Below are 24123 nucleotides of genomic sequence, written 5' to 3'. Positions count from 1 at the left end.
CTTAAATGTGTGTTAATTGCTGGTTTTGTTTAATACCCCTAATTTGGATTTAAGTACATCTTTATATTTTATGTTGCATATTTCTGTTCTTTGAAAAATTATTAAAGTTTACTACTGACAAGCATTTATGGTAAACTAATAAAATGAATGAATATAATGAAATTTCTGTTGAAAATAGTACGTCCCATTTTTACATAAATGTCTAAATACACATGTAATGATGTAAGTTTAGTACATAAAAAAAAAAATTGTTATTTTAAATAATGCACTACAGCCAAAATGATCAAGCATGTGGTTTAATATGTTAGTCACGTCAAGTGTATTATTTAAAACACAAAAGATTTGTACAACAGTGATTGAAAATAAATATTTTAATGTGACATTAGTACAAAGTGCACCATTTAAAATGCTTAAATGTTCTCAGTGCATGACTCTTCATACAGCCTGTGATGTATCAATACATATCAAATACATGGCCTATAGGGTTAGTTTGTTCACTAATACTATTCTTCAAGTAAATTTTGCCTTTTTGTTTCGTTCTGTGTAAAACAGTGTAAAACATTTCTCAGTTATTTTCTGTGTTACATGATATACATGGTGTTTAATACAATACGTTATATAATAATCAACTGATCATCTCTGGTGCCGCCATCTCTCAGTTTAGGAAATCCATAATGAAATGTAATATATTTGCCTTTTCTGTTCTGACTGAAATCTCAGACTGCTGGCTGATTTTCTTCACTGTCTGTAGGTTGGCAATGGAAACATTTGATGGTGGTGCCAGTGAAGACGCAAATGAAGCTGAGAGTATTGGTGCACAGAGCCTGTATGCCACGCTCGGCTTGTCATCAGAAGATGTGGATGCACTCGCTCAGATTCCTGAAAGTGAAATCAGCGTAGAAACCCTCCCTTATCTAATCATGCAGCTCAAGGCGAAGAGAGCCCAAAAAGAGTCAGCCCCCGCAGACACCGACTACAGAGACAAGTCCAGAGTTTCAAAGGACAAGCAGAACACACCGGAAAGATGCAGCAGTGACAGATGCAGAAGCCCCTTGACTTCCAGCTCCGCGCGGCGCTCTGGGAGCCACGGGAGCCATGAGCATCACGGGAGAGGGGAGGGGCATAGGAAGGTTGAGAGGTACGCAGGAGGAAGAAAGGACCCGGGTTACAGGAAGCCGTCCCGAGAAAGACAAAGCGCAGATCCTGTGACTGAGGAGACGGAGTCCGGTGAAAACCCGATGGTTTTCCCACACAAATGCTCTCTTTGCAAGTGTGTGCTGAATTCCATGAAGGTAGCTAGTCCCTTACGACAGGTCAACATGCATGCAAGGACAAAAAAACACTTTCATTGTCTTATAATATGCTTTTTCTCAACGACTGCTGAACCCCTCCTTTACGTGACCCTAATCTGATTGGTCCGGTTCTTTTTTTTTGAGAGAGAGAGACAATACATTTTTACACATTACACTTTCAGATTTAAAAGTTTGCAGGCTGTTTTCATTCACTTAGAGCTGTTACACACTGCATGAAAGGTCATTTTAAATAATCCATAATAGGGGCACTTTAACATTTTGCACAATCACAAATTAGGTTAGGGGTCGTGAAGAGTGGTTCAAAATGGTTTACTTTTATTGGTAGAAGTACTGCTTAACATCAGGAAGTGAGGGATAATGTGTCAGGGACGAGGTGAAAGTGGAGTTTCATTTTGGATCGCTCATAGATATATTGCACGTATATTAGAGATTTTAGGGCTTCAGATGTGACTCTATCAAAAATAATTTTGAAATGTTTTTCTTTGGGTCTGAAGAAATTTAAAATATATTAAAAAACAAAACATTTAATTTACTAGAATATCCAAAGTTAGGCCATTTCATTTAGGTAAATATACTTATACCATGATGTATGATTTTCTTTCTGGATGAAGATGTTTGTCGTAATCTGTTGTATCATAATCCTAAATGCTTGCGTTTTGTTTTCTGACCGTCAGACATGGAAAGACCATCTTTCAGGTGTCCGCCACAAATTACGTGAATCAGAACGGAGTTCTCGCTCATTTCCACCCCTAAAAGACCCTGCAACTCTGACTGTAAGAATAATCATTTACTCACTACTTGATTGTTACATTCATAACTGAAATACCAGAAAAGAGTTTTGTGTCTTTTAGCTCCTGCCTGTTAACTTTGAGATCATCTGCAAGCTCACATACTCTACTATACTAGGAAATTACAGCAATTCAAATTTTCCCTTTTTTTTTTTTTTTTTTTTTTAAATTGAACCACAATTTTCATTTATTCATCATTAATTTATTCATTTGCAGACCTGTTATCCAAAGCCACTTACAAAAGAGGAATAAAACGAGTGATGCAACCTTAAAAATAGGCAAATAACACAAATGTTTTAAATATCATTTAGAGTAGCAGAAGGTAGAACAGGGAAGGATTAAGGGAAAGTGAAAGCATAGGTGTTTATTTATGCATTCATTAAGAGTGCCTAAATGCTTCTGTATAAATCAATTTTTGTGCATTTAAATGCTCATGATTGTGACATAAACTAAAACCTATTGGCTATTTAAAAAAAAAAAAAAAAAAAGAACAATTCATTAACTATCATGTTCTTCCTGTTCAAACAGGAAATACGTCAACATATGAAAGAAAACTGGCTCTTCATGCCTTTTCATATGATTTATAAGTTTTAAAATGTGATTACATTTTTACTTTGGTTAAATTTCACTTGTGCCTGTCCTTAGTACTCTATAGTACTCTATAAATTTTTAAACTAAATTTCACAAAACACTTTCTTTCTTTTTTTAAGGGGATCAGTACATGTCCACATCAGCGGACCACCTCTATCCTCCCAAGGTAATTTAAGTTGTGTGATGCTGTTTTATGTTTATTTCTGTTGTTTTTACACTCAAACTGCTTTTTTTTGTGTGGTTATATTATCCGCAGCCCAACACAAGAGTGGTAGTTGCCAAGTTTTCTATGGGTGCTGTGTCTGTAGGGGAGCTTTTAGAGCTTGGCAAACCATTCGGCACAATTGTGAAACATCTGGTGTTCCCAGCAAAGGTAATCACAAACCAGAAAGACATACATTTATTATCAGTGGTGAACCATTTTGCAATTTCATGAAAACTTGCAACTTTGTTTCGCCCACTATTGCTTTGTTTTTGCATTATGATTGAACTGAGTGTCATAACGCTTTACTATTAGTTTTAGAACAGAATTTTGTTATAGTGATATTTAAATGGTTTATTCTTACTTGCCTTCACGTTGTTCTGAATCTGCATGGCCGACTTTATTCTTTGGAATGTGTAAAGAGAGTCTGCGTGATTTGGATTAAACTTGAATTGAGTGAAATGAAAGGAATTGTTAACTCAAAATGATTAATTGTAAAAAATTCTCACTCTTTTTGAGACCCAGAGGAAGTTGTGACATTTCACCATCCCTTATGGCTAATATACGAGCCCATGCTTCATCATAACGCTCTCTCCAGTGAAAAAGACTCTGTTGTGGTCCAACATCAAAATCCCACGTATTTGTTAAGAACTGTTTTGGAGTGTTTTTGCTTGTAAACAATAATTTGATCTTTGTGTATTTCTCTCCTGATTCAGATGAGATGAGTTTTTCACTGGAGAAAGAAGTATTATGGATAAAGGACTCGTACTGTTAGCTGGAGGCAACGGTTTGAAGTTAAAATGGTCTTGATGAATTTGTTTCCAACAGATACAAAGTTTTTCCCTTCACAAACATTAAAGGCATAGTTCGTCTTGAAGATTCTGTCATTAATTATCCAACCTCGTGTTGTTCCAAACCAACTTTGTTGGTCTTCAGAACACAAATTACTATATTTTTGATACATTTGAATAAAACGTTCAGATCAAAGCACGTCCATATGCATGGCACCAGGGTGATGCAGAAGAGTAAAATTGTTATAGTTGTTGTTTTTATCTTTTGCACAATAAAAAAAACAATTACTGATGTCACATGGATTATTTTATCAATGTTCCTACTATGTTTTTGGGGTTTGACTGTAGTTATACTCTTTGCTGTCTATGGGAGGGTCAGAGAGCTCTTAGAATCGATAAAAAAATATCTTAATATGTGTTCCAAAGATGAACAAACGGGTCTTACAGGTTTGGGATAACATTAAGGTTAGTAATTAAAGAAACTAGTTTATTTTTGATGAAATATCCCCTTTAATTGATGGACTGGAGTTGCATGGATTAACTGTGGATTATATTGATATTTTTATTTATTTTTACTTTCAATCTGGTGCCCAGTCTCACTCATACGCACATAGTATATGTGCAACGGGCCTTATTATTTTTTTTTTAATTTATTTATTCATTTTCATGGGTGTTAAATGTGCATGCATTTGATGTTTTGGTAACAGGGATTTTTGGAGTTTAGTTCTCACAAGGAGGCCCAGAATATGGTCAATCATTTCCAGTTGAAACCGGCCTTCATAAAGGAGAACCCAACTATCCTCTACTTATCACCAACAGTGGAAGGCATTTATGTGAGTAGAAACCCCACCAATCACAACCTCTCTACTTCAGCAATATATCCATTTATCATTTTCCTGACGGTTACTTTTTGTTTGCATATATTTGATTGACAGACACCACCCAAGTTTGATGTGCCTTCACCAAAACGAACAAAACGTTCAAATGCGCCTTCAGTGGTTTGTTTTTCACGCTTGCCTCCGGGGGAGGGCGTGGAGGCTGAAGTACTGGAGCTTGCAGGCATGTTTGGTGAGGTGTGGCAGTCAAAGTTCATGGACTGTAAGGTGAGGATTAGCAGGATTAGCAAGGACTTGTGATGTCTGCTTATATAGTGAAACTCAAGAGACAGTGTGGGATCTTTTAATGTACGAACTGAAAATGTGCACATCAGCCACAACGTTAAAACCATCCGTCTAATATTGTGCAGCTCCCTCTCGTAATGTCAAAACAGCTCTGCTGCCTCAAGGCATGGACTCCACAAGACTTTAAAAACTGTCCTGTGCCCTCTGACATGAACAGCAGATCCTTTAAGCCAGGGGTGTCAAACTCAATTCCTGGAGGACCGGAGCCCTGCAGAGTTTAGATTCAACCCTGCTAAATCACATATACTATGCATGTCTGAAGTACTTGATTAGCTGGATCAGGTGTGTTTAATTAAGGTTGCATCTAAACTCTGCAGGGCTCCGGCCCTCCAGGAATTGAGTTTGACACCCCTGCTTTAAGCCCTGCAAGTTGTGAAGTGGGACCTCAATGGATTGGATTTATTGGTTCTCAAACTTTTTACAGTCACGCACCACCCCCAGGAATTTAGTGTCCTTCTTCCCTTACCTCCCACCTCTCACACTATAGTCACTGTAGTCACTATAGGCACAAACTGTTTTGAATATGTGCACATGTAACATGCATGCCTATGTAAAATAACATTACCCTTTTATGAGATGGGTGGGTTTTCTTTTTTTAATGTGGTACATTAGTGATGTTTGGCTGTATCGGAGAGAGTCTGGGTCTTAAATTGTTCTCTTTGGACAGTCTGTGTCCATACTGATCTTCATGCCAGTAAGTGCTGAGAACGTGAACGTTACATTGTCACGAAGGGCAAGTCTCTACAGCGCAATTTGTAAGGGTAAAAATCTTTGCGAGGCAGATTTTTAATATAATAAACAACACTCATCTAAAAGAAACCGTGATTCATCATACCAGACAACATTCTTCAAATTGCTCCATGGTCCAGTTCTGACACTCACATAGATGCTCTGGAACTGGCCTGGTTTCTTCCAAGGGTTTTTTTTTTTTTTGTTCCTTGCCGCTGTCGCCTCTGGCTTGCTTAGTTGGGGGACACTTAATTTCTAGCGATTCTAGCAATTATCGTTGATTTGATTACACAGACCGCCTCTGCATTTAATAAAAAAAAATAAGTGTTTAATCTTGTGATTTTATACATTACTATCATTCTGTTCTCCTATTCGCGCTATATAAATAAGTCATTAAACTATCACTAGTTAGCCCTTGTCAAAGACTATTTTTCCTGCTGCTGACTGTACACTTGCTGCCCAATACAGTATATTATGCATTGTAACGGGTGACACTGTAAAATATAATCAATGTTGTTCACTTCTCTTGTGAATAGTTTATATTTTTTGGCTGATCAGTGCATATATATTGATACTTCACTGAGATTATACTGTTAAATTTAATCAGTTTATTAAATTAACTTTTTTTCAATTAATTATATGTGTTAATTTGGACAACCTTGGTAGAAATACATTTAGTGTGTTTTCACAGTAAAACTCTCATGTCTATGTGTGTGTAGGCCTTGATTGAGATGGTTGACTGGCGCGATGCTGACATCATGGTGAAGTATTACCACAGTAACCCACTGAGGATTCAGGGCAAAAGTGTTAAAGTGTCTATGTCACACATCACAACCCTGAGGTAAGACACTTCTGATATCTCAAGCCATAAAGAGATACTTAGATCAGTGTTATTGTGGGTAGGCTACAGACCGTATCAGATTTTATGTTGCAATAATTAATTTCAAAAAAGTATTTTCACAATATTTAAAATCAGTTGCAAAAATATTGTCATAATACTGTATACCAGGTTCAATAACTTCAACCCTAGTTAATCTATTAACATTAGCAATGAGTAATTTAGAACCATTCTTTGTTTAAAAATAAAACTCTCAGTTCACGTTAGCTTGAGTTCATTCAATATTTCAGTTACAACATTCAACAATGTGTTAAACTAAGATTAATAATGCTGAGAAGAATTAGAACTTTAATGTAAAGTTTGACTGAATGGTAAAGAATCAAATCATTCTTAGACAAGGGGATGTTGTAGTCCAGATTAAAATGTAATAAAGTTAGAAAATAAATAGCCTGTTAAAGTCTAATACATGATGTTATGTGACGCGAAGGTGGCTGATGAATTGTTCCTCAACCAATTCCTCAATTGTTCCTTTTTTTTCCCAGAGAAAACAGTCCAGAGTCTTTGACCAGAAAATCTGACTCAAGCAAGCACAGTAGACAAAGAGAAGAGTCTACATCTAGCAACAAGGACAAAAGTGACGGCTCAAACCAGGAAGCCACAGAGAAAGAAGACTTGATGGAAAGTAAAGACAAGGTTCTCGACGATGTGGAGGGAATTCAGCTGGAGGATGAACCTGGGCTGCTTGATGAGGGGTCAGGAGGCATTGTGGGTAAAACTGAAGAGAAAGAAAAAAAGGAAGAGGAGGAAAAGATGGAAGAGGAGAAACCTACCACTGGTGAGGAGGAGAACAGAGAGAGATGTTCAGAGCAGAATCAGGAGGAAGAGGTGAGTTGATAGAAGGTGTGAGGTGTAATATGCAGAAGTTTGTTGTGTAGGTAGTTGTTTGCTCTCTTAAAGTTGCACAAAACCAAGTTACTATTAGCAACTCAAATTAGATCCTTAGATGTTTCAGTTGCCTTAGCCAAAAACCATAGATAAAAAGCAACATAACAAACAGCTTTGGTGTAAAACAAATACATCCAGCTTAGGGCTGTGCGATTTAGAGAAAATATCTAATTACGATAGTTTTGTTGTTGTTTTTATTCATTACAGATTTTGTATATTGTTATTTAATTTTGTAAAGTCAAGCTTCAGCTTGTCGATAGCATGCAACAACACAGTATGGCTTTCCTTACCCTGCTGAAAAAAACAAACAGAAGAAACCATCACAGAAAATCTTATATTCCCATTAAAAGCATTACAAACGTATTTTTCTGTAGTACTAATTTGTCTTTTACGTTCATGCAGTTGACTAGAGCAGTGCTGACTGTGGAGAACTTAATCAGTTATTAAGACTGCCGCTCAAGGCTGGCGGTTATGCATTTGCTCTGAAATGGAGTCATATTGCTTCCACAACACAACATATTTTACTCACCCCAAAGCCATCCTAGGTGTATATGACCTTCTTCTTTCAGATGAACACAGACAGAGGTTTAAAAAAATGTGTCCTGGCTAATCCAAGCTTGGTAATGCGGGTGGATAGTGACCATTATTTTGAAACTCTGTAAATCAGATATATCTGCAAGTAGTGCAACTTGAGAAGTTTATCGCATGTCCTCTGAAGCAGATCGATGGGTTTTTGTAACAAAAATATGTCTAGTTTTAAAATTATAATGTAAATAACTGACTCGGAAAACATTAAGAAGCATTATTAAGTTCACCCTAAAATGAAAATCCTGTCATCTGTTACTGACCCTCATGTCATTCCAAATCTGTAAGACCTTTGTTCTTCTTCGGGAAACAAGTGAAGACATTTTTGATGAGCCTTCGCAGACAGCAAGGATACTGCCACGTTTAAGGTCCTGAAATGTTGCAAGGTCTTCGGTAATCCATAATCCATAATTTTATGAAGCTATGAGATTACTTTTTGCACGCAAAGAAAATTCTAACAACTTTATTCAACAATTTGTTTCCTCGTCACACCGGAGCCATTTTGGAGAGAATCCAGTGAACGTATATAGATCAGATTTAAGCGTAAACAACCACGTATGTGTGTGGTGCAGCTGACACAGAACAGCATATGTTGTTTAAGTTTATTGACTGTGCTAGTGTCCTTGCTGTGTATGGAGAACTCTCATATTTCATCAGAAATATCTGAATTTGTGCTTGAAGATGAACAAAGGTCTTATGGGTTAGGAACTACATGAGTAATAAAGTTGAGTAATTAATGACAGAAATGTATATTTTGGGTGAACTATTCCTTAAATAATTTTAAAAGCCTTTATTACAAAATATGTGCCTTTCACATTTGCTTGTGGTTTGGTATATTACTTTTTAAAAAATATGCAGAAACAACAAACGTGTTGATGGCATCTGACTAAAAGTGATGCATGTGCTTTTATGTCTTATTTCTTTAGGGTGATTTGGATGATTCAGAATTTCCAGAGAACATAGAAGATTTTGTTACATTAGATGAGCTGGACAACAATGCTGGAGGTGATTCATTTAGATGAAATCTTAGGAGGTCAAAACAAAATTAAAAAAACACTAAACGTATGCTTTTTTAAATTGTTCATTAATGTGCATTTAGAAAGTAGTTCATTTTCCAAGTTGAAATTCAAATCATATACATTTCTCCAACAATGTACTTTATGATTTTTTTATTTTTTTCCCCAGATTCCTCTGTGCCGAAGGTAAGCATCACATACCTCATTTACATTGTGTTGGATGTGAAATGAACATGTATTTAACGATGTAACAGTGTGTATTTTTCATTGCACAATCACAGGATAGTAAAGTAGTGGTGGTGTGGCCTGTAAAGAAGACCCCTGACTTGATGAAGGATCTTTACAATCTGTATGCACCCTTTGGTATCATGGTGAAGCATTCTTTATCTTCGTTCAAGCAAGAGGTCAGTGTTCTGTGCTTTACGGTTGAGTAAAAATCAGCAAATTTAAAACAACAAAATTAGTATTTTTTTATTATTATTATTATTTTAGATAATATTTATAATATAATATTTGGTTTATATTCATTATATTTTTATTTAAAAAAATTATTAAAAAACTAATTAAAGTAGAAACGCAATTCTTATTCTTATTTTTTTGCAGTTCAAATGTTTGTACAACTAACATTTTTATTAGAATGTTGAGTATTGAATAAATTTGACAAATCGATTATCCCCTTTATTATGTCATCATGTCAAGACTCAGATGAAAACTAATAAATAATTTTTTTGCATTAATGCATTATGTGCTGAAAAAAAGAGCTACAAAAAAATAAATAAATTCTTTGCAAATGTGAAAATAAAGTAAGCTGGAGCTTTTTGCAGTCAATGCACAAAACTCATAAAATCGTAATTTCTATCAGTTAATCATGCAATAACTGAAACGTAAGATATTTTTGATAGTTAATGGTTTCTGTCCAAATGTTTTTAACCATGCTACCATAATATGCTTTCAGTTTAACTTTAGTTTTGCCTTTAGCTGTTACGTTTGTGTTCCCGTAGGCTATGATCGAACTGGAAACAGCTGAAAAGGCCCAGGAAATGGTGCAGTTCTACAGCAATCACAAGGCAACGATATGTGGCAGGCCGGTGTCTGTTTCCATGTGCCTTACCATGAAAGCAATAGAGGTATGTGTTTGCGCTTTTAATTGCACTAACTTTTCACAGTGTTGTGGATTTTTGCTATATAGTCATAATGTCACGGCTTTCATAAAATGAAATTGTGGTGGTTTCAATCCTTCACTCTTTGTTTAGAGCCCTAGTGGAAGGTCTGTTTTCATCAGCTGTCTTCCCAACCAGAGGTACCAACGCCAGAAATACACAGACAAATCCCTCTTTAAACTAACTAAACCTTTTGGAAAACTGACGGGCTACTCTTTGCACAGGTATCAAGGAACGGTATGTATACACATATTTCACCTTATCAGTCTGACTGCAAAAATAAGGCTTATCTTACTTAGTATGTTTGTCTTGATTCTGAAATATATTCCATTAATATGCAAAAAGTGAAATATTCAATTGTGAGTAAAATATTCTTAAAACAAGATCAATTTACTTATCCCACTGGCAGATCATTTTTAAGCAAAATTACTTCATTTAATGTTTTCCCCCTGTATAGAATATCTTTATTAAATATTGTAATTTTGTTTATCTAGCAAATGCATCTTAATATATATATTTTTTACTGTTTACTGTCATCATAACCCTTTCATGCTATTTGTTTTTTCTTTGCCTCTACTTGTGACTTTTTAGTGTTACATGCAGCTGGAAAGTACAAAGGCAGCTGAAAAGATGGTTGCGCAGTACAATCGGAGGCCTTGCAAATTCTGGGGGTCGGTGCTGAAGATAGCTATGTGCAGGAAAGGGGATTCTCTGATTCGCTGGTAGGCCAATGTGCTTCATTAACTGCGGCGCAGTGCTGAAATGCTGTCTTTTAAAACCGTAGCTAAGTAAAAAGGATACACAAATGAAAAATTCCCATTGTTGTTTTATTTGGAACCTAATAGAATACATTTCATGAGTTTAGTTTGTTTGTTTGTCTTCCTGAATTTCCGCCGCTGACTCATAAGACAAAATTCTGAGAAACGAAAGGGCGCTTATGGACGTACAAATCGAATATGAACAGTTGCTTCATTCTCAAATTATTAATGTTAACAACATCAGCATTGAGTATGCCATGCTCGAGTTATAAAACATTATTAAGTTAATCGCTGTGCCAGTTCTGAACACCGACTGGTTATGCGTTTTCTCAAATTTTGTTTTTGGATCATTGTTTAAAAAAAAAACTAGTTACAAACTGTTTTAAGGTGACATTAGAAATAAGGAAACATTGTAAACTACTATGTAAAAATATTTGCAGCAATATAAATGATTGCAGGTGTTTATAAACATTATTTGTAACTGACTACCTTGCAATGGTTTTTACCAAATGACTTTCTGACTAATGCAGAAATCAATCAATCAATCATTTTTTTATTTATATAGCGCTTTTAACAACACAGGTTGCATCAAAGCACTGTACAGTATAATGACAGGGATGTATAATGACGAGAGTGACCAATTTCTTATTAAATGCAGAGACGGTCTCTGTAGTCAATTCAACGATAGTCACTAGAAGTTAAGTGTCCCCAACCAAGCAAGCCAGAGGCGACAGCGGCAAGGAAACAAAACCCCATGCATACAGAATGGAGAAAAAAAACCTTGGGAGAAACCAGACTCAGTTGGGGTCAGTTCTCCTCTGACCGGACGCCCAGCACTTAACCTCCAGTTCAATTTTAAACGCAGCTGTGTCAGATAGTGTAAATGACTTAGTGTGTGCGTGTGTGTGTGTGCATCAGGATCTGGTGATCTGTCGACGGGCGCATCTAGGTTTTCTGGTCTCTGATGAACATAATCTCTGGGTGCTGATCCACCATCTAGTCTGGATACAAACTGTGAAAACAGATTGAGAAAGAAACAGGACTAATATTAGCGTAGATGCCATTCTTTTTACGATGTCACAAGTACATCGTATTTTAGGAGTAGTGTTCCCGGTTCCAGCAAATCTAAGTAATGCAGCCTAAAAATCCTTTAACGGATTTGAATAATAAAAAAGTGTGTGTTGTGTGTTATGTGTAGGCTAAGTTAAAAGATGTGTCTTTAATCTAGATTTAAACTGGCAGAGTGTGTCTGCTTCCCGAACAGAGTTAGGAGATTGTTCCAGAGTTTAGGTGCTAGATAGGAAAATGATCTGCCGCCCGCAGTTGATTTTGATATTCTAGGTATTATCAAATGGCCAGAGTTTTGAGAACGCAGCGGACGTGCAGGACTATAATGTGATAAGAGCTCGCTCAAGTATTGAGGAGCTAAACCATTCAGGGCTTTATAGGTAATTAATAGGATTTTAAAATCTATTCGATGTTTGATAGGGAGCCAGTGCAGTGTTGACAGAACTGGGCTAATGTGATCATACTTCCTAGTTCTAGTAAGGACTCTGGCTGCTGCGTTTTGGACTAGCTGAAGTTTGTTTATTAAGCGTGCAGAACAACCACCCAATAAAGCATTGCAATAATCTAACCTTGAGGTCATAAACGCATGAATTAATATTTCTGCATTAGAGGTTGAAAGCATAGGTCGTAATTTAGATATATTTTTAAGATGGAAAAACGCAGTTTTACAGATGCTAGAAACATGATTTTCAAAGGAAAGATTGCGGTCAAACAGCACACCTAGGTTCCTAACTGATGATGAAGAATTAACAGAGCAGCCATCAAGTGATAGGCTGTGTTCTAGATTATTATATGTGGGGTTTTTAGGTCCAATTATTAGCACCTCTGTTTTTTCAGAATTTAACATTAAGAAGTTACTCATCATCCAGCTTTTTATATCGACTATGCATTCTGTTAGATTCTCAATTTGGTGTGTATCACCAGGCTGCGCTGAAATATAGAGCTGAGTATCATCAGCATAGCAGTGAAAGCTAACACCATGACTCCTGATAATATCTCCCAGAGGTAACATGTAAAGGTTGAAAAGTAACGGTCCTAGCACTGAGCCTTGAGGAACTCCATATTTCACTTTTGATCGATATGATACCTCCTCATTTAATGCCACAAACTGATAGCGGTCAGATAGATATGATGTAAACCATGCTAAGGCGCTTCCTCTAATGCCAACATAGTTTTCTAGTCTATCCAAGAGAATGTTGTGATCAATAGTATCGAATGCTGCGCTAAGATCTAATAGCACTAATAACGAGATAAAACCACGATCAGATGATAGAAGCAGGTAATTAGTAACTCTAATGAGAGCAGTCTCAGTACTATGGTACGGTCTAAAACCTGATTGGAAATCCTCACAGACACCATTTTTTTTCTAAAAAGGAATACAGTTGTGAGGATACTACCTTTTCTAGTATCTTTGACAGAAAAGGGAGATTAGAGATTGGTCTGTAATTTACTAAGTCTTTGGGATCAAGATGTGGTTTCTTAATGAGAGGTTTAACTACAGCCAGTTTAAAGGTTTTGGGAACATATCCTAATGACAATGATGAATTAATAATGTTCAAAATAGGATCTATGACTTCTGGAAGCAGATCTTTTAATAGTTTAGATGGAATAGGGTCTAACATACATGTTGCTGGTTTAGATGATTTAACAAGTTTGTACAAGTCTTCTTCTCCTATAATAGAGAAAGAGTGTAATTTTTCCTCAGGGGATCTAAAGCTCACTATCTGATGTGAAACTGTAGTTGACGGCTGCATAGTTACAATTTTATCTCTGATGGTATCAATCTTAGAAGTAAAGAAATTCATGAACTCATTGCAGTTATACTCTTGGGGCATATTAGCACCTGCTGATACTTTATTTTTGTTAATTTAGTCACTGTACTGAATAAATACCGGGGGTTGTGTTTGTTTTCTTCTAAAAGGGATGAAAAATAATCAGATCTTGCTATTTTTAATGCTTTTCTGTATGACAGCATACTCTCCCGCCAGGCAATACGAAATACTTCTAATTTGGTTTTTCTCCACCTGCGCTCCATTTTCCGGGCTGCTCTCTTTAGGTGCGTGTGTTGTCATTATACCATGGAGTCAGATTGTTTTCTTTTATCTTTTTTAAGTGCAAAGGAGCAACTGTATCTAAAGTGCTAGAAAAAAGAGAGTGCATAGTTTCTGTTACATCATCAAGTTTTTGCGTCGTATTGGATGAACTAAGGAATTGAGATAAGTCAGGAAGGTTATTTAGAAAGCTTTCTTTTGTGGTGGAAGTGATGGTTCTACCATACTTGTAATAAGGTGCAGAGTTTACAGGTTTAACTATACAGAGTTCACACAAGACTAGATAGTGATCTGAAATGTCATCACTTTGCTGCAAAATTTTAACACCATTAACATCCATTCCATGTGACAGTATCAGATCTAGAGTATGATTTTGACAATGAGTAGGTCCAGAGACGCGTGTTGTCTAACCCCAATGGAGTTTAAAATGTCTAAGAAAGCTGATCCTAATGAGTCTTTTTCATTATCAACATGGATATTAAAATCGCCAACAATTAAGACTTTATCTGCGGCCAGTACTAACTCAGTTAGAAAATCAGCAAATTCTTTGATGAAATCTGTGCTGTGCCCTGGTGGCCTGTATACAGTAGCCAGTACAAACATGACAGAAGATTTATCACTAGCACATGATTCTGTAGATAATGTTATATGCAGCACCAAAACTTCAAATGAGTTATACTTAAAGCCTGCCCTCTGAGAAGTACTAAGAATATTGTTATAAATTGTAGCAACACCTCCCCCTCTACCTTTTAAACGTGGCTCATTTTTATAGAAATAATTTTGGGGGGTAGATTCATTTAGAGTAATATAATCATCTGGTTTTAGCCAGGTTTCTGTCAAACAAAGCAAATCTAGCTTCTGATCATTGATCAAATCATATACATAAAGTGCTTTTGTGGAAAGTGATCTAATATTTAGCGAGCCAAGTTTTATCGTTTGCTTATTTGAATTATAGGTAGTTTTAATTTGTTGGACATTAATTAAATTATTGCTTTTGATTAGGTTTGGACGTTCTCTGCATATTCTAATTCGGGAACAGACACAGTCTCTATAGTGTGATATCTAGGTGAAAGAGTCTCTATGTGCTGAGAATTAACTGCCTTCTGTGACGTGAGGCAGCTAGCAGACGGTCGGTTTAGCCGGTCTGTCTGCTTCCTGACCTGGGCACTAGTTGGTCATGTTGGAGCTATAAGACTATATGCCATATTTCTAGATAGAAGAGCGGCACCACCCCAAGAGGGGTGAAGACCATCTCTTTTCAACAGGTCAGGTCTGCCCCAGAAACTCATCCAATTGTCTATAAAGCCTATGTTGTTCTGCGGGCACCACTTAGACATCCAGCCATTGAGACCCAGCAATCTGCTGTGAATCTCATCACCCCAGTAAGCAGGGAGGGGACCAGAGCATATTACATTGTCCGACATCGTGCTTGCAAATTCACACACCTCTTTAATATTATTTTTAGTGATCTCCGACTGGCGAAGTCGAACAGCATTAGCGCCGGCGTGAATAACAATCTTACGAAATTTACGTTTAGCATTAGCCAGCACTTTTAAATTTGACAAGATGTCAGACGCTCTGGCTCCGGTAAGCATTGGACTATGGTGGCTGGTGTCTCTATTTTCACGTTCGCACAATAGAATCGCCAATTACTAGGGCACTTTGATCAGGTTTCTCAGTGGGTGCGTCACTGAGTGGGGAGAACCTGTTTGATGTTCTGATCGGAACGGAAGAGCGGTGTTTTGACCCGCGACTAGCCCGCCTCACGGTCACCCAATTGCCCTGCTGCACGGGCTCTGAAGCTGGAACCGAACAATGTACATGATTCACTGTACTAGTCGCATCCAAAGCAGTATCTACAGCCCTCGCATTCTTACTGTCCTCAATTAAAGTTTGATACGTGTCTCTAATTCTAAAACCTTCTCTGTCAGCCTAGCTATTTCCCTGCATTTATCACACGTGAATCCCTGATCGCTAACAGAGAAGGACAAGCTATACATGTGACAGACAGTGCAAGTGACGATGCAGGAGAAGCCATTTACTCACCGTGAAGATTCACTTACCACTCTTGTTTTGATGAGCTTGTGAAAATGGAGCTAACGAGCGCGAGGAACAAATGAACAGGAGCGGGGAAAAAGCCCACAATCGGCGCGAAACGCGGGTGGGAGCGAAGTGAATCGCTAACGAGTACTAACTCACCGCCGAGTTTTAGATTAAAGCGAACGAACTAACAGCAGTCTAATTAGTTAGATTAATTTAATAGTATCAACGATATGTACACAGTTAAATTATATTTGATCGTTAGAGAAGAGGTGATAAATTGAAAAGCGAAGCTACACGCAGCTACAAACAAACCAACCTCTCAGCAGAGAAATGGGAAACTAGTGAAAACCACCCTAGTGCAGAAAGCACGTCTGATGCGCCGCTTTTACGTGAATGTGCATGTAATGGAAAGGAACAAAGACATGACTGTTTTTTATATGTAGTGACATCTTCAGTTTCTGCTCTTTTATTATAGGAGATACCCCGAGAATGCAGAGGAAAGAGAGTTAAAAACAAAGGAAATGAAACCAAGCACTGAAAGAACAGAAAATGACCAGCCTATCAAGACTGGAGCAAAGGAGGTGAGCATTGACACGTCGGACACGCTTGACTTAATATGTGCTTTAAATTAGAAACATGTTGATCTAAAGATTTCCGATTAAATGCAGAAATAAAATGTTAAATGGGCGAGTTGACAGAAAGGTAGCCAAGTGACACAAATGATATCTCTGTCAGTAAAAATCATATAAGAGAAAATATGTGTGTGCAGAACCAGCGCGGTTCTTTACCGGATTGTGAAGGTGTTGGTGGGGATCCAGTCTGTGAAAGTAAAGGTTCAGAAGAGGATAGTCAGCTGGACAAAACCCCTCTGAACCCCTATCAACCAGACCAAACTGTGGGTAAGTTCATCGCTTAGGGTTTATATCGGCTATAATTGACGTTTGTTGTTTAAAAAGCTTCTGCCAGTGGATTGTGGTTTTTAGCGTCTGCGCAGTAAAGGACAAACTGTAAATCTTATTCCAGGTGTGAACTACGTCATCCCAGTCACTGGTTACTTTTGCAAGCTGTGTAACATATTCTACACAGACGAGAAGAAAGCAAGATCAGAGCACTGCCGCAGCCTTGAACACTACAACAACCTCAAGGTGACTTCCATAGAGTTAGAAGAGCTTTCGTAAAAGGTTATATTCATAACGGTCAAAATGGGTTGGGAGAATGGGTGACATTTAACTCTCGAGTCATCAGAGCGAGAAAGCAAATTGCAAAAAAAAAAGAAAACGGCACAAAAATGTATTTCTCAAAAATGTTTTTACAGATAGTAGTGTCAAAACAATGATAAAATACTCCCAGCATAAAATCTGTTAATGTGAGCTTTGACTCTTTCTGGTGACTTTAATGGTGATGCCTTTTAGTTTTAAGTGTCTGTTTATTGCCTTTCATTTTTAACCAGAAACGTACATGCTAATGTTATGACGTTTATCTTTTTTTTTTTTTGTTACATCTTTTTTCCAATCAACTCGAAATTTGTCAGTTGTAAATTGTTGCTACCAAAGCCGATCATTCCATAAATTCCTGTTATATGTTACAGGAAATGAAATTGCTTTCAATAGATTTCGCTCATACTTAGGCTTACAGGATTCATTTTGAGTTGACAAAACCAAACCAGTCCAAAAGCGATCATCAACTTTCTCCGTCAACTCAAAAATGTTGCAAGTAATATAAAATAATAAAAATTAATGGTTTAATGGTCTCTTCACATGTACTGAAAGCACAAGATGAACATCATATTTTATTTCAACCATGGAACAACATTAAGAAACATTACGTTTTCAAGTTATCAGTATGTCGGTCATTACCATTTCGAAAGCGAATCCAGAATAAATATAGCATTCAATTTCCCAGCCAATGAATCGCCATGCTTCCTTTTCATTCCGTGGATGAAAATACATATTGTTTTGATTTTCAGCTTAAACGCGCTGAAGTGGTGGAAGAGGCAGATGGACACCCAGATGGCTGAGTGAAAGAACACAAAGACGACAGCGACATTGTACTTTTGATCCATTGTTTTTTATTTGTTTTCATTCCAGCTAGTTTCTATATTCTTTCCGTTCAAATGTTTTGTTTTTCAACGTGTCACAAGAGTGAGTGAGTGTGTGTGAGAGAGGCAAAATTGTGAAGCCATTGTGATGGTTTGGATGTTGAACAGTAAGCAGAACGAACACGTATATCAGCTGATGGAGAACGTTACACTGAGCTCTTGAAATAAACTCGCGTTTGTTTGTTTACTGTCACTTGTATGCATAGTATGAAAGCCTATTCATTTCTAGCACCTTGATAAGTTAACTTTTAGTTATGCGAGCCTCTTCTTCGGTGGTCATGGCCAGTAGTGAAATGCACTATGCGTGAGATTGCAAGTATACTTCGACATAACACAGAAATCTCAAATGCTTGGACCTCACAGATTTAAATAATTTGTAAAGAAATTGACCCCAAAACTATATAAAGAAGTGTACAATCAGTTCAGAATACATTACATATGTATCTTACCACAAACCAATACACTATGCCTTGCAACTGGTGTCCGTGAAGGCCAGAATTAAACATGCAATGGTTTCACAAGTAGAGGCACATTCGTGAGTACAGTTGTTCACTTTTGTGTAAATATATCAACCAATGTTCCAGTTCGAACACAAAATGGTCTGGCGGGAAAAGTTTAGCTTCCACAAACACACAAACAACTACCAGTGAAGAGTAAGATATATTTGCAACAGTTACCGAAACGATAGACATTTGCGCACACGATTAAAAACTGAGACTAATATCTAGACCTCGCTTTACAATAGTCAAACAATGTTGAATAAAAGAAAACAAATGCATCCACGTTCCAATAAATCTTAACTAAGACTTCTAGTAAATAGCAAAAAAAGAAAATGTAATATCTAATAAATAAGCAGATTTAAAATCAAACCACAAAAGTAAAAACAAGCAACGTTGGAACTAAACGGCCAAAGATTTTAATCATGACAATCGGAAAGTATTTTGATACACAGTACCTTTGACAAACGTGAAACTTCACAGTAAATAAATAGAATTAATCTGCAATACAGTCTTGGCATCAGAAGCACATTTACTTTACATGCATGTTAGTTAATGCATAAAATGAACAAAAGTTGAAAATAGCTGCATTAAGAATGACTTAATAAGTACCACTTTCTTTCGTATCAGTTTAACTTGATTCAGACTCCACCCCAAAATGAAAATTTTGTCTCCCCCCCATGTCGTTACAAACCGGTAAAAGCTTTGTTCGTCTTCGGAACACAAGTTAAGTTATTTTGGATGAAAACGGGGCTTGTGACTGTCCCGTTAACTGCCTAGTAATGAACACTGTCGAGGACCAGAAAAGTATGAAAGACATTGTCAGAGAAAATGAAAAATGTTTCAACAGTTCTTCTCCCCTGTGTCTCACCACGTCACCGCAGAGCCGTTTTGGAGAACATTCACTCGATGTAAACTGCTTCTCTTCTCTGTGTCAGCCGTTTTTTTTACAGGTGTGGAACAACAACGGGGTAAGCATTTCTGGGTGGAGTAACCCTTTAAGCGCATAGCTCTTTTCTCCTATCACTGGAATGTATAGCATCATTTCTTTGCAGTGACATCAGAGAATTCTGCACAGCAATGACATTTTTTGAAAGACATTACAGACTGACCTGAGTCGATTAGTTTGGCGCGTTCTGCTAGCAGGAACAAGAACCTTTATAGTTAGCGTACGTCAACAATAATGTACATTTGGTAACAACTGAGCACAGTATCAGTTAAATCAAATACTATTTTAAGCGCTGTTTGTTATGTATATCTCGGTTACATATGGCTTTAGGTAAAAATAGACTTTTCCTCAGAACGTTCCTATTGCACAGCATGCACAACTCATTCAGCCCAACCGGTAGAGCATGGGCGTGTGATGCTGATATTCTGGGGGTTAATTTCACAGGACACAATTCCTTTTATGTTGCTTCGCTTAAGAGCATCAGCCAAAGGCGTATTTTTAAATAAACGTTCAAGTACCAGATTGTCAGCTTACAATTCTTAAAGGGTTACATGTTTATCGAGATGCACGCATTTTAGAGTTGCTATATTCAATTTAATTAGTTTATTATCTGGAGCTTGCCTAAGAGACAATAGCAGCCAGTACTGGTGCATTGTGGGTGAAGGGACAACATTCTAATGTGTGTAAGCAGTAACAGTCCACAGTTTATCTATATACACACACACACACAGACAGATACACATTCCTTCTACAACCGGAGCTCTAGATTTGGCTTTCGGCTCCAGCGCAGATTTTAAATACCAAACCGGGAGGAGTTTCCCAAAAGCATCATTAGCTAATTATTTTAGTTTCCACTGAACTCTACAGGAAATGACGGAACTTGCGACCATAGGTGCTTTTGGGAAACACACTCCCGTGTGGTGTTTAGGGATTGCTCTCATGTCCGTTGTGTCGAGGAGAGTCAAACCGCATGATCTGCCGCGGGGTGCCGTACCCTACCATGCCAGATTGAGACGCTCCACGATTGCTTCCCATTTGCAAACCGATAAGACTGCGACCTTGACGCAGCTGCTCCTCAGAAAACTCCCTCTTGTGGACCTTGGCTTTCCTAAAACACACACACAAACATTAAATGAAGGAGGTGTGTGCTTAGAGGTATTTTCTCTTATAATTTGAGATGAGATGAGCTCTGCCCAGTTTAGCTCCAACCCTAATCAAAAATACCTCATCCAGTTCATCAAGGTCTTTAGGATCACTAGAAACTTCCAAACAGGTGTGATTTTGAAGCGGGCTGGAGCTAAACTGAGTAGAGCTGTGGAATTGAGTTTGAGACCAATGATCTACACTATAGTTTTGCTACCCAAAATGCTATGGATCTGTCACAAAAGCCTATTTTAACTTAAGTAAATCATAAATTGCACATATAGACCATAGCCACTTCTCAATGATTATTTAAAATGAAAATAATCAACTTGTAATGAATGAGCAGTTCTTACAGAAAGTGTTTTCCACTGTTCAGACTACCTATCGTTTAATGAGTGACTGACTCTAAGTCTTTGACTCTTTTAAAGCCCAGCAATAACATGACATGTTGGTAGATATTTAGGAAACATTATTCCATGTTTGTATGGCTCTTTGCCTGAAAAATAATGCTATGGCCGGCAATTTTTGCCGTAGCTATTTCAACCGCTAGCTGTCAATCTCACATACGGCACCTACAAAGCCAGCTAGATAGCCTCTGCAAAGACTGCACCCACCAGGTACAAATAAAACAATTTGATTGGCTGATGAATAAGAATGTAGATACTATTCGTTTGCACTGTTGGTAAATCCGCATGGGCTGCGATGGATAAGATTTGATTAGATAAACTAAGCCTCAACCGACATAATCATGAGCTCAAAGTTAGGAAAAAAATATTTTTACGCCAGGAGAAGAAGGCTTTGCTGCAAAAGCAGAGATAGTTTGCTGACCGGGATCTCAGTCAATCGGTGACAGCCTTCTTTTTCTTTAACTAGTACTTAATATTGCATGTCAACGACATTCAAAATCCATTCAGAAACTGAGGACTATTTGGTGACAGCCTTCTTCGTCCAGCTCACCTGTGAAACCAGTCTTTGTCTCCACGGTAATGTCCATCGTCCTTTGTCAGAGCTTCACTTCCCAGAGCAATCAGTGTCCTCTGGACTGCAGCCATGTCCTTTCCTTTAAGAACAGAGCGGAAAGCCTCATGGACATGATACCTGTGACGCAGAGCTTGCCAAAGGCATCTTGTAGGGTCCTGTGTACGCCGCGTTAATGACGATAGTTTAATCACGAGTTCTCAACTCTGGCTCTCGAGGTCCACTTTCCTTTTTCAACTGAATCAGGATTTTATAGATATATTTAAGATATCTGATTAAAGGCAAAGCATGCTGAATAATATAGACATAATATTATGTTACGTTAAATAATAAGTTAAATAGTGCCAGAGTACATAAAAAGGGCAGTAAGGTGGATATTGTTAATAATAGACCAAGGGTCCTTGAGGATAGAAAGTACCTCCATAAGAATGCTGATTTATGAAATTTGATGAAGGTTATAGAATCAGAGAATGCTGTTAATTATTAGCGTGTCTTCCGGATAATTTATAGGTAGAAATGCTCTTAATAAAATATACAGTAGAATTACATTGGATTTGCCGGATGTTCATACCTAAAGTTGTTGTCAGGTGCACCGATTTTTTTTAAATTGCATGGTATATTTGTGTTTCTTTTATAGTTTTGTAAGCTTGCCAAATAAGTTAAATTCAGATCATCGTATGAAATCATACTTTAGGTAATACACTTACTTCTGGGGGCCAAAATGTTGTCACAAATCTACTGATGTACACAGTTTGGGTGATAGTTTAGATATGGCAGGGAAGATGCACTTTTGTGTGTGTGTGTGTGTGTGTGTGTGTTTCATGTTACCTTCCCACAGATCAACAGTTTGGAATATGTCTCCTCTGGTGACACCGTAATTTTCAGCAGCCTGCAGGAACTGTGAAATCTTTTCCATTTGCTTAAAGACCATACTGGTTTCTGTAATTTTCTTAATGGGTTCCTCACCACTGGGGTACAGACTGTTGATGAGCCGACAGAGAATCTGAGAAGGGGTTAAGAGACAGGAAGAGCGAAGAGTGGAAGGAGGAACATGTTTCATTTAAGCTGTGCCACATTCTTGATGCTATGTCATCCTACTGATAACAAAAACGATAACTAAGAGACAGAAAGTTGTCCGGGTCTTATACTTGGTGTATAAAGATGTCCTGTAAAATCACTCCATCTCTGTTTTAGCATACTACAATTATATTATGCTTGAATGGTGCGCTATTTCTGGTCTATGAAGTGTGTTTCAGCTAATATTACCCAAAATGTTTTTCATAATTTTTTTCTTTATCAATCAATCATTTTTATTTATATAGCGCTTTTAACAACACAGGTTGCATCAAAGCACTGTACAGTATAATGTAGAAGAGTACAAGGGATGTATAATGACGAGAGTGAACAATTTGTTATTAAATGCAGAGACGCTCTCTGTAATCAATTCGACGTTAAATCACTAGAAGTTAAGTGTCCCCAACAAAGCAAGCCAGAGGCGACAGCGGCAAGGAAACAAAATCCCATGCATACAGAATGGAGAAAAAAAAAACCTTGGGAGAAACCAGACTCAGTTGGGGCCAGTTCTCCTCTGACCACAGATTAAACACCTCCCTACAGTTCCCTTTTTCACGTTGCTTATTCAACACCTACCGTTCCGCTCATGAGCCATTTCTGGAAGTTCTGTTTGCCAGGTTCAGGTCGCTCCAGGTCGCCACCGCACTGGGCCACGATCCAATCCACGAGCCGAGACTCAATCTCCACATCATACTTCTGGTCAATCTTCTCTTGGACCTCACGGCTGAGCCCATAGCTTGGTCCCCTGTTTGCCATGGCGGCACTCGGACATCAACACCGAACTACACTGGCGATGATCTCAAACCCTACAGGGTGGAAACACACACGAATGGCTTTATTTCTAGTTTGAAAGCACTACAGGCTAAAACAGCTTACTCCGTCACTAACCATTAAACAGAGAGTTCTTCAAAATTAATTTTTTCTTTAACTAGTACTTAATATTGCGCGTCAAAAATCCATTCAAAAACTGAGGACTATTTGTCATCCACTGGGTGACGGTATGGAAGAAAAAACGAGTCCCTCAGCAATTCCACAATATCGACGCTGTTACACAGACTGCACGTCTCCATTTGATCACGATTATCAACCACAGCAAACCGACATAAACGCAAACTGTGTTTAAAAGCCCTAATTTAGGCAGCGAGGTGTTATGCATCTACTCACTAGCGATGGAGGCTGTTTGTTGTTTTCCTCGGCCGCGTAATGTCCGTCTGTTGGCACCATGGAGGACCGTTCGTGTGGGGCAGGGGGGTGGGACGCGGTTCAGCATCCGTCATTACGTGGAAACAGCCCGAGCGGAGCATCACGCGTCGTCCTCGCTGGTG

The 24123-nt window shown here is 37.8% G+C and overlaps 2 protein-coding genes across 3 annotated transcripts; one reads left to right on the top strand and one right to left on the bottom strand.

Annotated features, from left to right (window-relative positions):
* The first annotated feature begins 1250 nt into the window (after positions 1-1250).
* On the top strand, positions 1251-18356 carry zgc:152816 (uncharacterized protein LOC777712 homolog). 2 transcript variants are annotated; one of them, XM_043219716.1, is made up of 18 exons: positions 1251-1292; positions 1988-2086; positions 2812-2858; positions 2949-3065; positions 4393-4518; positions 4621-4788; positions 6315-6436; positions 6976-7318; positions 8890-8968; positions 9149-9165; positions 9261-9383; positions 9981-10106; positions 10233-10376; positions 10731-10861; positions 16535-16640; positions 16829-16958; positions 17083-17204; positions 18026-18356. In XM_043219716.1, the coding sequence occupies exons 3-18, from the start codon at positions 2823-2825 to the stop codon at positions 18074-18076; spliced, it is 1941 nt and encodes a 646-aa protein (XP_043075651.1). In that variant the 5' UTR covers positions 1251-1292; positions 1988-2086; positions 2812-2822; the 3' UTR covers positions 18077-18356. The 2 variants fall into 2 exon arrangements, with proteins under 2 accessions (XP_043075651.1, XP_043075652.1); XM_043219717.1 differs by lacking the exons at positions 1251-1292; positions 1988-2086; positions 2812-2858; positions 2949-3065 and adding an exon at positions 3661-3681.
* A 448-nt stretch (positions 18357-18804) lies between these two features.
* tagln3a (transgelin 3a) lies at positions 18805-24123 on the bottom strand. The gene is made up of 5 exons (XM_043219718.1): positions 23963-24123; positions 23375-23604; positions 22553-22727; positions 21704-21806; positions 18805-20711 (listed from the first exon to the last, which is right to left on the bottom strand). The coding sequence occupies exons 2-5, from the start codon at positions 23552-23554 to the stop codon at positions 20528-20530; spliced, it is 642 nt and encodes a 213-aa protein (XP_043075653.1). The 5' UTR covers positions 23555-23604; positions 23963-24123; the 3' UTR covers positions 18805-20527.

This window comes from Puntigrus tetrazona, chromosome 20 (assembly GCF_018831695.1).
Source record: "Puntigrus tetrazona isolate hp1 chromosome 20, ASM1883169v1, whole genome shotgun sequence".
Classification (NCBI taxonomy): domain Eukaryota; kingdom Metazoa; phylum Chordata; class Actinopteri; order Cypriniformes; family Cyprinidae; genus Puntigrus; species Puntigrus tetrazona.
The sequence above is the reverse complement of the archived record's forward strand: the minus strand, read 5'-3'. Positions and strand labels throughout refer to the sequence as shown.

Coding starts and splice junctions, on each gene's coding strand:
- zgc:152816 (XM_043219716.1), top strand. CDS start 2,823: ATGTCCACATCAGCGGACCACCTCTATCCTCCCAAG. Junction 4,789..6,314: donor CAAAGTTCATGGACTGTAAG/GTGAGGATTAGC, acceptor ATGTGTGTGTAG/GCCTTGATTGAGATGGTTGA. Junction 17,205..18,025: donor AACACTACAACAACCTCAAG/GTGACTTCCATA, acceptor TTTGATTTTCAG/CTTAAACGCGCTGAAGTGGT.
- tagln3a (XM_043219718.1), bottom strand. CDS start 23,554: ATGGCAAACAGGGGACCAAGCTATGGGCTCAGCCGTGAGGTCCAAGAG. Junction 21,807..22,552: donor AACTGTTGATCTGTGGGAAG/GTAACATGAAAC, acceptor CTGTTCTTAAAG/GAAAGGACATGGCTGCAGTC. Junction 20,712..21,703: donor GACAAAGACTGGTTTCACAG/GTGAGCTGGACG, acceptor TGTGTGTTTTAG/GAAAGCCAAGGTCCACAAGA.